General features: G+C 40.6%; 1 protein-coding gene across 1 annotated transcript; it reads right to left on the bottom strand.

The window, feature by feature from the left end:
• Positions 1-4: 4 nt before the first annotated feature.
• Positions 5-15758, bottom strand: LOC134186461 (uncharacterized). The gene is made up of 37 exons (XM_062654435.1): positions 15624-15758; positions 15499-15543; positions 14592-14942; positions 13769-14461; positions 13580-13705; positions 12879-13518; positions 12598-12811; positions 12343-12544; positions 12003-12197; positions 11866-11946; positions 11711-11804; positions 10046-11649; positions 9780-9984; positions 9589-9716; positions 9412-9517; positions 9244-9346; positions 8776-9187; positions 7451-7516; positions 7325-7372; positions 5567-5917; positions 4671-5363; positions 4478-4603; positions 3696-4335; positions 3416-3626; positions 3150-3354; positions 2889-3074; positions 2706-2789; positions 2558-2651; positions 2233-2492; positions 1813-2079; positions 1618-1749; positions 1417-1545; positions 1142-1334; positions 947-1068; positions 766-874; positions 612-702; positions 5-546 (listed from the first exon to the last, which is right to left on the bottom strand). Exons 1-37 carry the CDS (start codon positions 15700-15702, stop codon positions 244-246), a joined length of 9588 nt encoding a protein of 3195 aa, XP_062510419.1. The 5' UTR covers positions 15703-15758; the 3' UTR covers positions 5-243.
• Positions 15759-15874: the final 116 nt, after the last annotated feature.

Raw genomic sequence — 15874 nt, forward strand, 5'->3', positions numbered from 1 at the left:
CAAGTTGGAGAACATATCAGTGCTATATTTCATAAGTAGCCCCATACAACAATCAAGCAATAAAAATGTGCCATACCACTAACGTTATGAATACACTACAAATCATTGAAAAATTACAGTGCCCCTAATTTGTAAATTTTTTACCCAAACACAGACTTTGTAAAACATTTAGCCAATCATGAATGTTTGAAACACATAGTACATTGAATGGTAAGTTCCTAACACTTGGTTGTTACAATTTACCTACATTGGCTCTTGATAGACGTGCTCCTTTCTGTGTAAGTCTCCCACGGCCAACCCACTTGACTGATCCGCCACACCAACTCTTTCATACTGGACAGCAGCATATGTGTGATTGAGTCCATTAGTAGTTGCAGTGTCAGAGAAAACGTTCTTTGTTGGTAGATCACATTCAGACCTGCCACAGAGTCTACTAGGAGTGTCATACTTGTTCACAAGCGGTTTCCTGGTTGTGGCCATATTTAAGGAGGCACACGCACAATTATTGAGAATAGGAGAAGCTGTGGAAGTGTCAACATTAGTTCTCTGACAAACAATCACATTCACTCATTAAAACCAATATTCTTCCAACACAGCACAAAAACAAGTACCAAATCATCCGGTGATCCATACACATGGTTAGCAAATACTGTTGCACTAGACCGATATTGTTGAAATGTTACAGCTTGTCGCAAACGCCTCCTAGGTAAGCAATTATGTTTAGTGCCAATTGACAAACTGATAAAATCTAAACATGGTACTAACCTGTAGAACACTACAACAGCTATCAATATAGCAATCAACAGTACAGCAACCACTGCACCCACAACGAAATAGGTAGTGTTGTTTGTAGTGTCCTCATTATCTTTGTTTCCTTCAGTAAAATAAATGTAAAAAATATAAATACGGTGACATATATACACAAACAATTCTATTATGAACATACCCAAAGAAGTTTTACTGTTGAAATCAGTTAGACATTCTTGCAAAGAAATATCCACTCTGTTAAGACACACGGCTGGTATGCGAGGCAATTCGCAATTATTACCTTCCCAAAATGCTGTGCACCTGAAATCACAACCCACTTTTCTAGCTCATATTGACCACAATAAACTTGAACATAATTAAAGACTAGACTGACATGCAGACTTGAAAATTGTTCTGTCTGGTACACGTCCCACCATTTAAACAGCTACTGCATAGCTGAATTTCACAAAGGTCACCTGAGAACTCTGACAAGCAGTAGCATTTACCAAATGCAGGATCGCAAGTAGCACGATTTTGACATTGGCACTCTGATTTACAAAACGCACCATATGTGCCATTCTGACAACCTATTGAACAAATGCAAACCACAATGCACTAAAGTTATTGCACCAATCAAACCATCAATAATCCCAGTTGTTACTGACATACGTTCAGTACAGCTGTCTCCTGTCCAGCCAGGTTCACAGTTACAGAACCCATTGTCAGCTTCACAAAGTGCTCCATTCTCACATGTGCATTCAAATGAACAGTCTTTGCCATATGCACCATGAGGACATACTGTAGTTAGCAAAACATACTCAAATAGTATATTACTCAACATATCTTATACACTAGTTATGATGAGTATACCTGATTCACAGTCAGTGCCATTGTATCCAGGTAAACAGTCACATTTTCCAGTCTGTGAGTCACACTCTGTTGCTCCATTTTTGCATGAACATTTTCTTTCACAATTTCTGCCAAATTCCAAGTTGCCGCACACTTTAAGCACAATGTTTACCACACATATCACACTGTACAACAATTACATAAAAGTGTTACAACCTTGGCATGTCTTTGTGTCTTCCAATAACTTCTTCCCAATTGGGCAAGAACAAATGACAGCTGAGCTTAGTTCCAGTTCCAAACTGTTGTAAATACATTGGTCACTACACCCTCCATTATTGACAGTACACGGATCCATGAATGAAGTGCTTGGTACTTGTGTAGTTGATACTTGTGTGCTTGGTACTTGTGTAGTTGATATTTGTGTGCTTGGTACTTGTGTAGTTGATATTTGTGTGCTTGGTACTTGTGTGATTACAAGTGACTCTGTTAACAATTACATACACAAAGGTTACAAAATGCAATAATTGTTTTATGACACTACCCATTAAATGACCAAAAATCAAAATATTTCTTGATTCTTAGGCTTTCTTGCAAACCGGATCATAAAAGTCCTGACACTATCATTGAAAGACTTACTTGTAGTAGGTTTGACTGTAGTTGCTTTGTGTGTTGTTGATGATGGCTGTACTGTCATTGCTGCAGTAGTAGTAAGCGATGAAGGTGTTGGCGAGGAAGTTATAGGAAAAGGTTTAGCTAAAAGAGTAATCTTAAAGAGAACGCAAAACTTCGTTGTATTCAGTCCTGCAGGAACAGAGTTGCATTCAACAGTCATTTGAATAAGTTTATCTTCAATTTCACGCCAAGTAATGAGGTTTTCTACATGCTGACCTACAATACTGAAGTTGAAAAGAAACTGTTATGTGCATCTACACAAATCCCATCCAGATAATGACTGTCATACCGTATGCCGCTGGCATAAACAAGATCATATGGAATGTTAAACCAGTTGCATCCATCTTGATAGACAGCACCATGGGAGCTGCAGTTTTCAACATCTAGCAATAAATTCATCAGTAACAAACCTAAAGGCATACACTCATAGCATATACCAAATCCAAGGTAGTGAATTGCGCTAGTCACTGGATTGACAAAACCATACTGATGAAGAGGAATTTGAAAAACAGGAACTTCAGCTTAGAAAATACAAATCTTCAGTAAATAATTAGTACGCTCAAGTCTAAGTATCACACACACACACGTGCACGCAAACAAATTAGCAATTAACTTCATACATGGTATGCCAAAATTTCCTTTGCAGCTTGCTGTACAGGGAGACTGTGTAGGAAGTGGAATCTCTTTGCATGTTCGATTATCAGAGCCAAGCAAATAGCCTTCAGGACAACCACATACATAACTTTCCACAGATGGCTTGCATACATGGCTACATCCGCCACCATTCAAGAGACATCTACGAAAACCTACAGTAACACAAAAAAGTACACAACTTATACATACTTGCTTCTGATATTAATTAAATTAAACAACTGCAATACCTTGTTCAGGTTGTCTGTAAGGATGAACTATTTGTATGGCAGAAGGATCTGTAAAGCCTCCGGAGATTGAAACGTCATTTCTACGAGCCGTTGCTCGTTTAGGAGCTCTTCTCAGAACATCTTTCGTTTGATCAGTCCACCAAACATAGTCTTCAAATTGACTGATACCATATAAGTTATCAACAACAGATCCATTTCTCAGAAGCTATCAACATAATACTGCATCTACATGTCATTGATATATATTATATTATACACAAAGTTACCTGGACATTACTGCCATCCAAGTCAACATACGAAATAATCTCAGTACCTTGATCTCCCCAATACAATTTGTTTTCAACATAATCAATAGCAACAGCTGAAGGCACTGACAAACCACTAGAGTAAAGTTTTTTAACCCCATTTCCATCTAAGTTTGCTTCATATATAGCTGCTTCATGGGACAGGTTTCCAGTATCAGTCCAAAATACTTTTCTGTATTTAAAAAGGATAACAATTAAACAATTTAAGAAACTTGATAACGCATGTCCTTAATCTCCTTACTGTAAGTATGGCTCAACAGCTATACCACGTGGATTAATTCCCTTGACTATTTCTTTAGGATTTGAACCGTCCAGATCAACTCTCATTATGCCATGCAGGCCTCCCTCTGTCCAGTATATTTTATCATTAGCCCAGTCAATGGCAATATGATAAGGATCTTTCAAATAGTTTTTGTCAAAAAAGATCACTCGCGAAGAGTAATTAGTCAGGTCCATCTCATACAAAAGCGTAGTGCTCAAGGGCTGTGTGACGTAGTAAACCTTTCCTTTTTTGTAGTGAAAATCAAGTGCCTTAGCTCTCCAAAGAAATTTCTTTATCGATTTGTACCCAGTTCCATCAAAGTTTAACTTGCGAATGTCAATGTTGTTTGCAATCAACAGATAGGGTCGTGGACCACTTGCTTTGCATCTCTTGCCATAAGTAATCTCATAATTACCATGACATAAACAGTGGTAGGTCTCACCACCAGGAGCAGTCACGCAAATCTGCTGGCAGCCACCATTGTCAATCGAGCAGCCTTCACATGTCTTTCCATCACTACCAATAAAAGTACCAGCTGGACATACACATCGAAAACTGCCAATTGCATTTCTGCAAAAATGGCTGCAGCCAGCACTTCCATTCGCACATTCATCAATATCTACAATAATCACACTCGTTAGTTAATATATTCACACACACACACACACACACACACACACACACACACACACACACACACACACACAATTAAAAATCTATATATAAATGTGTTATCAGAATCCAGCATTCAATCGACAAACCTTCACAGTCTTTATTGTTTGCTAGCAAGTTGAATCCTAATGGACAGTCACATACAGATGTCCCATTGTCTCCTGCTACACAACGATGGCTGCACCCACCATTGTTTTCAATGCAGTTTGCAAGAGCTATAGTATATATAGTTAACAGTAAATAGCTACTACGGTACATATACGTATATACGGGTCTGCATACCAGAACATGATGTTTGATCAGAATTGAGAACATAGCCAGAGTAGCAGTCACAGTAGTAACTGCCTATTGTGTTAATACAGTATTGTTCACATCCATCAGTGTCTAGTTCACATTCGTTTCTTTCTGTTTCATTCAGTGGTTGACGAAGAGGATGCACAATATGCAGATCATATGGCTCAAGTACACCTTTGGGAATTATAGTCACAAAATCAGTGCCTGTGTATTTGTTGACACGATGGATTTTGTTAGTTAACAAATCTGTCCAAAACACTGACTGCTCAAATTGAGACAAAGCAAAGGCATTCACTACTTTCTTTGGAAGGATAACTCTGTTGCCACCATCCAAGTCTACAGATTCAATCCGATCCTTGTCCCCAAAAAACAATCGATCATCTACGTAGTCAATGGTAAGTGAAAATGGCTGAACCAAAGATGAACTAACAATAACTCTACGATTTCTTCCATCTAGATCTATTCTTTCAATCTTTGGCGCTGTAGAATCTACATCAGTCCAAAATAGATACTCCTTCAGAGGATCCACCACCAATGCTCCAGGAAACGTGGGTCCCAATGATAGAAATGTTGCTCGATTAGACCCACCAAGATTAGACTTTTCAATCATTCTAGTTTGAGAATCAGTCCAATATATAATTTTGTTGATCCAATCCACTGATAAACTAACGGCTCCTGGTACTACAAAACTTATAGTTATGATATGGAACAAATTAGGTATTGCAACAATTACAACTAGAATATAAACAAGCAAACAAACAAAAGCACACAGATGTTAATTATTAATAATAAAATAACAATTTATCAGATATACCAGCAGAATATAAATTCCAATGTATTATAAATATCAACATGACTTAATTAATACACCAAGCATTTCTTACTTCCAGAGACAACAACTGTGGGAGAGTCTACTTCTGATCCATCTAGTCTTGCTCGCCCAATAAGACCAGCTACGGTGTCCAAGTAGTAGGCACTACCTTCCTCATAGTCGAAGTCCACTGCTGTCGCATTGTTCAAGTTCCTAACCACTGTCCTAAAATTTGTTCCCTCCAAATCAATCCGATTCACTTCTGTTGCATGCGCATACAACGCATAAGGCTTGAATTCTTTTGCCTTACAACTCCACTTGTCAGCTTGCAACTCATAATCATCCAGACAAGAGCAAAAGAAACTACCATGAGTATTATGACACACTTGACCACAAGTAGACAAACTCAAACACTCGTTTACATCTGTGGAAACGTTTGTTGCAAAGAGGCACAACAAATATCAAATTCATAGACTGTTATGCATCTACTTTAGCACGTTACATTCCTGATATACCTAAACATGGCAGTATAAAAATCAACTACTAGATTGCATTAGCTTTGAGCTTAATCTGAAATCAACCAAGCAATTGTTTGATTCAACTGCATACAGTAAGTAACTAACCTTACCTGCACAACAACCGGAACAATTGTTTTGGTAACGTAGAGTTTTGTACTGAAGACAACTGCATTTTGCGTGTAATACTGTGAGACGCTATACAGCATACATGCAGACATGTATTTATGGGGTTCAGGAGGTGCGAACAAACCAACCCACTTCAGTCGGAGTGCCATTCGTACTTCCATATATGACTAATTTGCATGCAATATTAGCACCAGATGTAGAAGCTGTAACTGCTGAAGTGCTGGCCTGGATCCCACATTCCAGATGTAGCTCAATCAATGTAAGCAGATCTAGACTAGCTCCAAGACTCCTTGGCGCATAATGCACAGTGTATATCAGTACATATATTACATTTATACCTATATGTCTTCTATGTTGAAAAAGATAGAAGCGTTTCACAATCGGCGTGTTAGATCTGTTTTGGGTATATACAGCAAGAATACAGCAGTGGAAGACTACCTTTCAACAAGTGATCTGTTAATTAACAAGATGGGTGACATGAAAAATATATGACAGAAACTAGCAAAAGATGACTGGAATGGTTGGGTCATTTGGTAAGGATGGCTGACGGCACAATTCCAAACAGAATTCTTTCGTATGACTACCCCGTTCATGACCACCAGGAGGTCCTTGAAAGCATTGGAGACACAATGCAAAAAAAGATCTGAAAGAATCAGGCCTACCAGATGATTCTTGGTACACTAGGGCAACAACGTCATGAACTGAATGGAGACATATCTAGAGCAGTTTCAACCAGTAGACAATGGTTAGCTACTTTGTAAGGGGAGCGTGGCTGGTTACAGCAGCTACTTAGTAGTAGTATACCTATGCATACTACCAATTTCAATAGATTAAAGTAGAGCATGTTGAACTGACTGAGAGGTCCACTAGAGCACAAGAACTGACCCATAAAATGCTCCAGGTACACCCCCTGACATGCATCTAGCATGTGTAAATTAGACAGCATACATGACTATGTATACACACAGCATGATTGCCCACACTAACCATGTGCAAGTATGTGCTTACCAGCCCTGCATGTGCACCACATCAGCCACTATATACGGACTTTGTACAGTGTTATAGGTACATTTAATAAATATTCTATAAGTATCACGTAGGAGACATACCAATCGCTTTCCCTTTCATTAAACACGCAAACAGCCATTACACGAACAGTAGAAACAGTTGCCTTAAGTTAAACATACCCGTTTCATCTCTTCTGTAACGACCGTCATAAGGCGATGAAAAACTCTCTACACAGACAGAGGATCAATACAACACCTAGAATCTGTCGCGATCAATTAGTGAGTGCAGCTAGCGCACTTCCTTACCCGACAACATGAGAGTGAGTAGCAAACTAGAGAGTTGGAAAGCAAAACTTACGCGAGACCTACCGCCTAACCTCATCATCACTGATTAGTTTACAATCGTGTAGGATTTCACGTTCACGTGATCATGACCATGCAATTACGGTCACAATTAAGACGGAAGGTGCATGGGGTTTGCGTCTAGCTATTTTGTAGCCCCGATCTCCTTGAATCTATAGATCATCAAGCTTATACTTCTAAAAGATCTATTTTTCATCTATTTCAAAAGCAGCCGGGTTTCAGTCTATTTCCGGATCCGACGGAAGGAAACCGTCAGCAGTGGTGTTGCCAAGTTTTGTAGAGTTAACATAAAACGTCATGACATTCGCGCCTACACATCTGGTAGGATGTACTACAGTAGGCGGAAAGAGTCTGGCTACGCGAGACTAGGCCAGATCCGTTGAGAACCACTTCTGGCTGCAACTTGTTTTCTCTCTTCCTTGCTGTGATCGTCCCAAAAGCTGTACACTCAACATTGCTAGCCATGAAAGTGTAGAGATCCCGCTCAGCTCTCTTAAATTTGATATCTACTAAAACTTGTTTTTAACCTACTTTCCCGGATGTTGACAGAAATCAACACCACGGCCGAAGAACGTGCTTGTTCTAGATATGAAATGTTCTGCCACTTGAAACGGGGGCAGTTTAGCAGTTACGGCTTCGTCATCTAAAAATGTAGATGCAGTTAGTGATCTTAAAATTTGAATTTAATACTAGTGACTGATTGATACCTGGTGTTCTTTCTTTGTAGACTGTTATCTGTCTGTAGCTGAATATAGATACAGAAAGATTTCGACTCAATTTAAAGATATAGCAATTGTTGGAGCTTTCTTGTTAGAAAAGGTTGTGTTATTGAAAGCGAAAATATAGATCTGGTGTTATTGTTGGAGAAATAATTAATCTATTTTAGTGCGTTCACAACACGTTATTTCATAATACGTTGTTTCAGCCAGTTGCTTGTGAGTAAAACACAACTATATCCTATAGTACTAGAAGGTATGAAGTTGTCATATTAGGTTAGCATGTAACCTCACAAGACCTGCTAGACACACACTGGTATACGTGTTTTGATGGAAGCTGCACAACACAATTATTGATTAAAGCTGAATAGTTTTATAGTACGAAATATTTCAATGCTAATCAGATAAATTACTGTCTGGACACAGTTCCTCACCCTGTTGTCAGACATCATACATAACTATTCTCTCAACTTTGCAGTCTAAAATCATAATAAGCCGAGCTCATTATATTATGTGTTTATATATAGCTATACTAACAGTACATCCCTACTTATTCTTGACTTGATCTGTTCCCAATGGGATCTTCATACACAGGATCAGTCTGGTCCGTTGCTGCTGCTGTATGAGCACTATGGTCACTGTCTTGATTCTGACCAACTAATTGATGACCTATATCATCCATTGTCTCATACGGAGATTCTGTTGGGGTAACGTTACTATTTAATGTGTGTGGTCCATTGTCTTCTGGTTGAGCTGCAACTAGGTCCACTGCTTCATAGTCACTGTTTCTTTGAAAGGTGTTCCTAGTTTTGGGTGAGGGTGGTGTATTATGTTGCTGTTGGCTAGACCCATTTGAGATACGAAGAGGAGTGTTGTAAATTGGATTGTCAAAATCTTTTCCTGCAGCATTGTTTTGCAAGTTACTGGAAGAAGTAGCATAGATTGGGTTGTCAAAGTCAGCAGCCTGTCAATGCAGCATGTTTAACATCTAAAGGACAACATCGTGATGAGTCAGTATACCTTGCTACTGCCTGTTCTGCCAAGTCCCCCATCCCCATAAGTTGGATTCTGCATGATAGTCATATCAACTCCAACATTAGATCCCTTGCGATGACTGGCTCGTCTATAAAGTACATCAATAGATACATCAACTACAATAATGCTGCAAAGTTTAGTATCTATACAAACCTGTACAAATATAGCAAAACTGCAACAACAACTGCCACAATCAAAGGAACCAAAATACCCACAGCAATGTGAACACCTTGACTGCTTCCCGCACTTTTGCCATCATCTGAAAAAGAAATTTTCCATACCGACATACTGTCAACCACTGAAATGAGAACACAAACAAATGTATCATACCTGCCCCCAAAGCACCTGTATTGACTAACACAATACAGTCTTCAATGCTAATGTCATTTCTATTCAGGCACACTCCAGGGATTGGACGAGGATTGTCACATCGGTCGCCGTCCCAAAATGGCGTGCATCTGTACAAACAAAGCAACTTAATTACTAAATCTTGCACACAAATACTTCACAACAATGTGTACCTGCACAGTTGCAAGTTGTTCTCTTTACTGCAAGTGCCTCCATTCAAACAGTATCCATCATCACATTCTTCAGTACTTGTTCGACAATGCTCTCCTGTGAAAGTTGGAGGACAGAAGCAGGCCCCTGTTTGAGGATCACAAGTAGCACCATTCTCACATTCACATGGCAATGAACAGGATGGCCCAAATCTGTCAGGTGGACATGCTTCAAAGCAAACAGCCATAATACATTCAACAGAAGCAGAAAAGACAGGCACATTCTATACCTATACATGTCTTTTGGTCTGGCTGCAGTATCCTGGGAGGAAAACAGGAACATGTCACTATAAAGTCTGGACTGGCTGTATCACATATATCACTGCAACCGCCATTGTTGATAAGACATGAAATAACTGGTTGTGTTGTAACAAGTTTTGTGGTTGGAGCCTGTGTAGTAACCTGCTCTGTGGTTGGAGCCTGTGTAGTAACCTGCTCAGTGGTTGGAGCTTGAGTAGTAACCTGCTCCGTGGTTGGAGCCTGTGTAGTAACCTGCTCCGTGGTTGGAGCCTGTGTAGTAACCTGCTCCGTGGTTGGAGCCTGTGTAGTAACCTGCTCCGTGGTTGGAGCCTGTGTAGTAACCTGCTCCGTGGTTGGAGCCTGTGTAGTAACCTGCTCCGTGGTTGGAGCCTGTGTAGTAACCTGCTCCGTGGTTGGAGCCTGTGTAGTAATCTGCTCCGTGGTTGGAGCCTGTGTAGTAATCTGCTCCGTGGTTGGAGCCTGTGTAGTAATCTGCTCTGTGGTTGGAGCCTGTGTAGTAACCTGCTCTGTGGTTGGAGCCTGTGTAGTAACCTGCTCCGTGGTTGGAGCCTGTGTAGTAACCTGCTCCGTGGTTGGAGCCTGTGTAGTAACCTGCTCCGTGGTTGGAGCCTGTGTAGTAACCTGCTCCGTGGTTGGAGCCTGTGTAGTAACCTGCTCCGTGGTTGGAGCCTGTGTAGTAATCTGCTCTGTGGTTGGAGCCTGTGTAGTAACCTGCTCCGTGGTTGGAGCCTGTGTAGTAATCTGCTCTGTAGTTGGAACCTGTGTAGTAATCTGCTCTGTAGTTGGAGCCTGTGTCGTAATCTGCTCTGTGGTTGGAGCCTGTGTAGTAATCTGCCCTGTAGTTGGAGCCTGTGTAGTAATCTGCTCTGTAGTTGGAGTCTGTGTAGTAATCTGCTCTGTGGTTGGAGCCTGAGTAGTAACCTGCTCAGTGGTTGGAGCTTGAGTAGTAACCTGTTCTGTAGTAGGTGCCTGTGTAGTAACCTGCTCTGTAGTTGGAGCCTGTGTAGTAACCTGCTCTGTGGTTGGAGCCTGTGTAGTAACCTGCTCTGTGGTTGGAGCTTGAGTAGTAACCTGCTCTGTGGTTGGAGCTTGAGTAGTAACCTGTTCTGTAGTAGGTGCCTGTGTAGTAACCTGCTCTGTGGTTGGAGCCTGTGTAGTAACCTGCTCTGTGGTTGGAGCTTGAGTAGTAACTTGCTCTGTGGTTGGAGCTTGTGTAGTAACTTGTTCTGTAGTAGGTGCCTGTGTAGTAACCTGCTCTGTGGTTGGAGCTTGTGTAGTGACTTGTTCTGTAGTTGGAGCTAGTGTAGTAGCCTGTTCTGTCGTTGGTGCTTGTGTTGTCACCTGTCTTGTTGTTGGTGCTTGAGTCGTACCTTGCAGTGTGGTTGGCAGTTGAAATGTTGGCAGTTCAGTAGGATTAGGGTTGGCAATAAGAGTAATTTTGAATAGCAAGCAAAACTCCAAGGTTGATACTACTTGATGTGGTTGATATACAGCACAGTGCACAGTCAGACGTATCAATTTATTCTCAATCTTCTCCCATGATGATAAATCCTCAACATGTTGTCCATAAATGCTGCAAAACAATTTCAGAATTGAAGCAGTGATGTAATTGTCTTATTCTCAGATTTTAATACCTAGAATTCTTGGCATAGACAATGTCGTAAGGAACACTGAGCCATTTGCAGTCATGTTGATAAACAGCAACAGTAGTAACACAGTGTGAAACAGCTACCAATGATACACAGATGGTTAACAATTGTCAAAAGTTTCTATATCATGAGTACTATACCATATCCATTGTACTGAATTTCCTGATTGACATTCAAGACGCCATGCTGACGAAGAGGAATACGAAATATAGGAACATCAACTAATCACCAAAACATTAGCAAAACTCTATCAATCAACTGTGTATAATACTCGTACTGCTAAATTGGAAATGTCCATCGCAAGTTGCAATGCAGATTGGTGGTGTAGAAGGCACCACTACAGGTAGTTCTTTGCATGTACGATTGTCAGATGTTAGTTGAAAGCCCTCAGGACACTCACAGACATAACTATCATTGGTTGGTGTGCACACATGACTGCATCCTCCACGATTAAGAAGACAAGAACGAAAACCTAGATATAGATACATGGCATGACCACACTGCAAATTTCCAGATTATTTATAGCTTGTCCAAAATTACTGTTGGGTTATTAACCACTTGACACAAGCACCTCTTCTCTTTCTCTAAGTTATTTGCAACTACAAGCAATTTCACACCTTGCTCTGGCTGCCGATATGGATGCACAACTTGTATAGCAGCAGGATTTTGTAACCCAGAGGAGCTAAGTCGGACGGTAGATCTTGCAGCTGTTGACCTCTTGGGAGCTCTTCTTAGAACCTTTCTATCAGTCCACCAAACATACTCCTCAAATTGAGTCAAGCCATACAAATCATCAACTAATGACGAATTACGTAACACCTGAACAAAAGCTATTGACCATTTATATGCAAGAAATGGCATCATCATATTACCTCAACATTACTGCCATCCAAATCAGCATACCAGATAGCATGAACTATAGCATCACCCCAGTACAATTTATTCTCCACATAATCAACAGCAACTGCATATGGCCAGTAAAGTCCATCATCAAAAAATAACCGGCTACCACTGCCATCCAAATTCGCCTCATATACAGCAGGATTATGCTTATCATTCCTTATCCAGACAGTATAATACAGCTTCCTAAATGAACAGCAACACACAAGTAAGAACTGGTATTTTAAATGCATTTGTGATAAACAAATCTCACCCTAAATGAGGGTCAACAGCTATGCCTTTTGCAAAGCCTGCACTAATAAGCTGCTCTGGATTTGAGCCATCAAGATCACATCTCATTACACCCACTGCCTCTGTCCAGTAAAGTTTGTCATTTACCCAATCAACTGCAATGTGAACGGGTGCATTGACAAAGTTTTCGTCTGACAAGATCACTTTGGCTGTGTATGTGGCGAGATCCAATTCATAGAGATCTGCAAAGTGGCTAAATTTATCCTGTGATGCAAAATATGCCGTTCCTCTTCCATAATGAATGTCAATTGCAAGTGCTTTGTTCAGTTGTTGTTGAACAGTCTGAAAGCCAGTTCCATCAAAATTCAACTTTCTTATGTCAAAGTCATTTGCAACTAGCAGATATGGCTGTGGACCCTTTGCTCTGCATTTCTTTCCATTGCTTAACTCATAATTTCCATGACACAGACAATGGAAGGAGTGCCCTCCTGGAGCAGTAACACAAACCTGCTGACACCCTCCATTGTCAATAGAACAACCTTCGCATGTCCGTCCATCACTTCCAAGAAACGTTTCAGGAGGACAAGAGCACCGAAAACTACCAATAGTATTTGTACATTGGTGGCTACAACCGGCAACTCCAGTTGAACACTCATCTATATCTGAAGATACAAATATCAATTACGTACTGAAAGCTAGCAAATACATGACTAGTTAGTCAACCTTCACAATCTTTGCCATTCAAGAGCATATAGAATCCTGAGGGACAATCACATACAGCAGTATCTTTAATGCCAGCTACACAGCGATGGCTACAGCCTCCATTGTTTGCCCCACAATCTGCAAGGGCTACAAAACAACACCAGACATACTAAACACAATTTCAGTAAGCCGAGGAATAAAGACACATACGAGAGCATGTTTGTTGATCTATATTAAGAACATATCCTGAAAAACATTCGCAGTAGTAGCTGCCAACAGTGTTAATGCAGTAATGTTCACATCCATCAACACCCATTGTGCATTCGTCTCTTTCTGGTTCAAGTAGTGGTTGACGAAGAGCATGTACTACATGAAGATCATATGGTTTCAGTGGACCAGAAGGAACTATGGTCACAAAGTCTATTCCGGTGTATTTGTTGACACGATGAATATTGCTTGTTGCCAGATCAGTCCAAAATACTGACTCTTCAAACTGAGACAAGGCAAAAGCATCAACAGCAACTTGTGGTAGAAAAACCCTGTCACTACCATCAAGGTTCATAGATTCAATCTGATTGTTGTCTCCGAAAAACAAGCGCCGATCCACATAATCAATGGTTAAAGAAAATGGCTTAACCAGCAATGTATCAGCAATGACACTACGATCTGTTCCATTTAGATTAATTCTCTCTATCTTTGGTTGGACAGGGTCGACATCAGTCCAGAAGATAAATTCATTTACAGGATCGACAACTAGAGCTCCTGGAGACGATGTCCCTATAGTAAAAAATGTGCTACGTCTGGAACCATCAAAGTCAGCTCTCTCTATCGTTCCAGTAATTGAATCGGTCCAATAAAGAACTCGATTGATCCAATCCAATGACAAACCAACGCCACCTGAAACTACACAGTAAATAGACATGAATTTGAGATGCTTTCATCAAGCACATGAAGAAAATTAAGAACGAAATCACAATACAAACTGTTGTAAACTGCAAACAACACAAAACAGGACTTGACACAACAACCCTACCTCCTGATACGACCTCTGTTGGAGAATCTGCTTGTGATCCATCCAGCATTACTTTGCCAATTACACCTGCTTCTGTGTCAAGGTAAAATGCAAGTCCCTCTTCATAGTGATAATCCACTGCAGTGGCATTGTGCAAATTTCTTGCCACAACTTTTGCATTTGTTCCCTCCAGATCTATCCTCCTCACTTCTGTTCCATGCGAATACAAAGCATAGGGATTATCTCCCTTCGCCTTACAGCTGTACTTGTCAGTTTGCAGCTCATATCCATCAAGACAGGAACAATAAAAGCTGTCCTGGGTGTTGTGGCACACCTGGCCACAGGTAGACAGACTTAAACATTCGTTGACATCTGGAATCACAGAGATTGCTCAAACCTAATTGCTTTCATTACCATTGTCTTTCTATATGGAGTTCTATTAAAAATTGTACAGTTGCAACTAAATCACAGGGTATAGTTTTGGAAATGATGTGTGACTACTGTTGAGAAAGCACTACTAATGTAGAAGACAAGATTAGCAGGATGCGTTGCAAGGTTACAGGAATCCCTGCATTGTAGTGGTAAATGACACAATCATGTATCCCCCGTGACCATAGCAACCTATGACGATACAACCATAGGTGTGTACTGTGTGAACTCTTACCTAAACCGGAACTCATTAGTGTACCACAGACCAAATCTACGCAAGATCTCTAGCGCCAAATGGTCAATGACGAATCTAGAGAAACAAATTCCTTCCTCTTCAAAAAATAAAGCAATCATGCAGTCTCAATTCAAAGTGACCTTCCTTGATCATCAAAACTACCAGTAGTCAAACAGTAAGCTAAATCGACACATGAGCTGGCGCGATTACGGTCTAATTAACTAGACATATGCATCTCCAACCATAGTACTCTCATCAGTATACCTGTGTCAGTTCGTCTCTGTCTATTGGAACTAGGCCGGGAGAAACCTGCGGAAAGATGCAACCTAGTTATATCAGTAGTACAACAACAACGATTGGACTTGACAGTCTGCTCATTTGCAACTCACCGGTCGACACTGCAAATAGCAAGAGGCAGGCAGACAGCACCTCCGCTCGAGAAGCAAAGTTGTTTCTGTGATCACGCATTTTCAAGGAACTACAGTTGCAGTCTGAGGTCGCGATCGCGAATGACACCTTTTAATGCTACAGTCACCTTTATGGAGGGAGAGCTGGTGCGTTATAACAAAAATAGCAAACCGCATTTACGGGTGTGGTTAAAGGCGGAGCAAGAGCAAGGCAACTTCCGGAACTCCTTATA

Source organism: Corticium candelabrum, chromosome 11 (assembly GCF_963422355.1).
Source record: "Corticium candelabrum chromosome 11, ooCorCand1.1, whole genome shotgun sequence".
In the NCBI taxonomy this organism is placed as follows: domain Eukaryota; kingdom Metazoa; phylum Porifera; class Homoscleromorpha; order Homosclerophorida; family Plakinidae; genus Corticium; species Corticium candelabrum.

Coding starts and splice junctions, on each gene's coding strand:
- LOC134186461 (XM_062654435.1), bottom strand. CDS start 15,702: ATGCGTGATCACAGAAACAACTTTGCTTCTCGAGCGGAGGTGCTGTCT. Junction 5,364..5,566: donor CACAGTTGTTGTCTCTGGAA/GTAAGAAATGCT, acceptor TAAGTTTTGTAG/TACCAGGAGCCGTTAGTTTA. Junction 3,627..3,695: donor GCTGTTGAGCCATACTTACA/GTAAGGAGATTA, acceptor TTTTAAATACAG/AAAAGTATTTTGGACTGATA.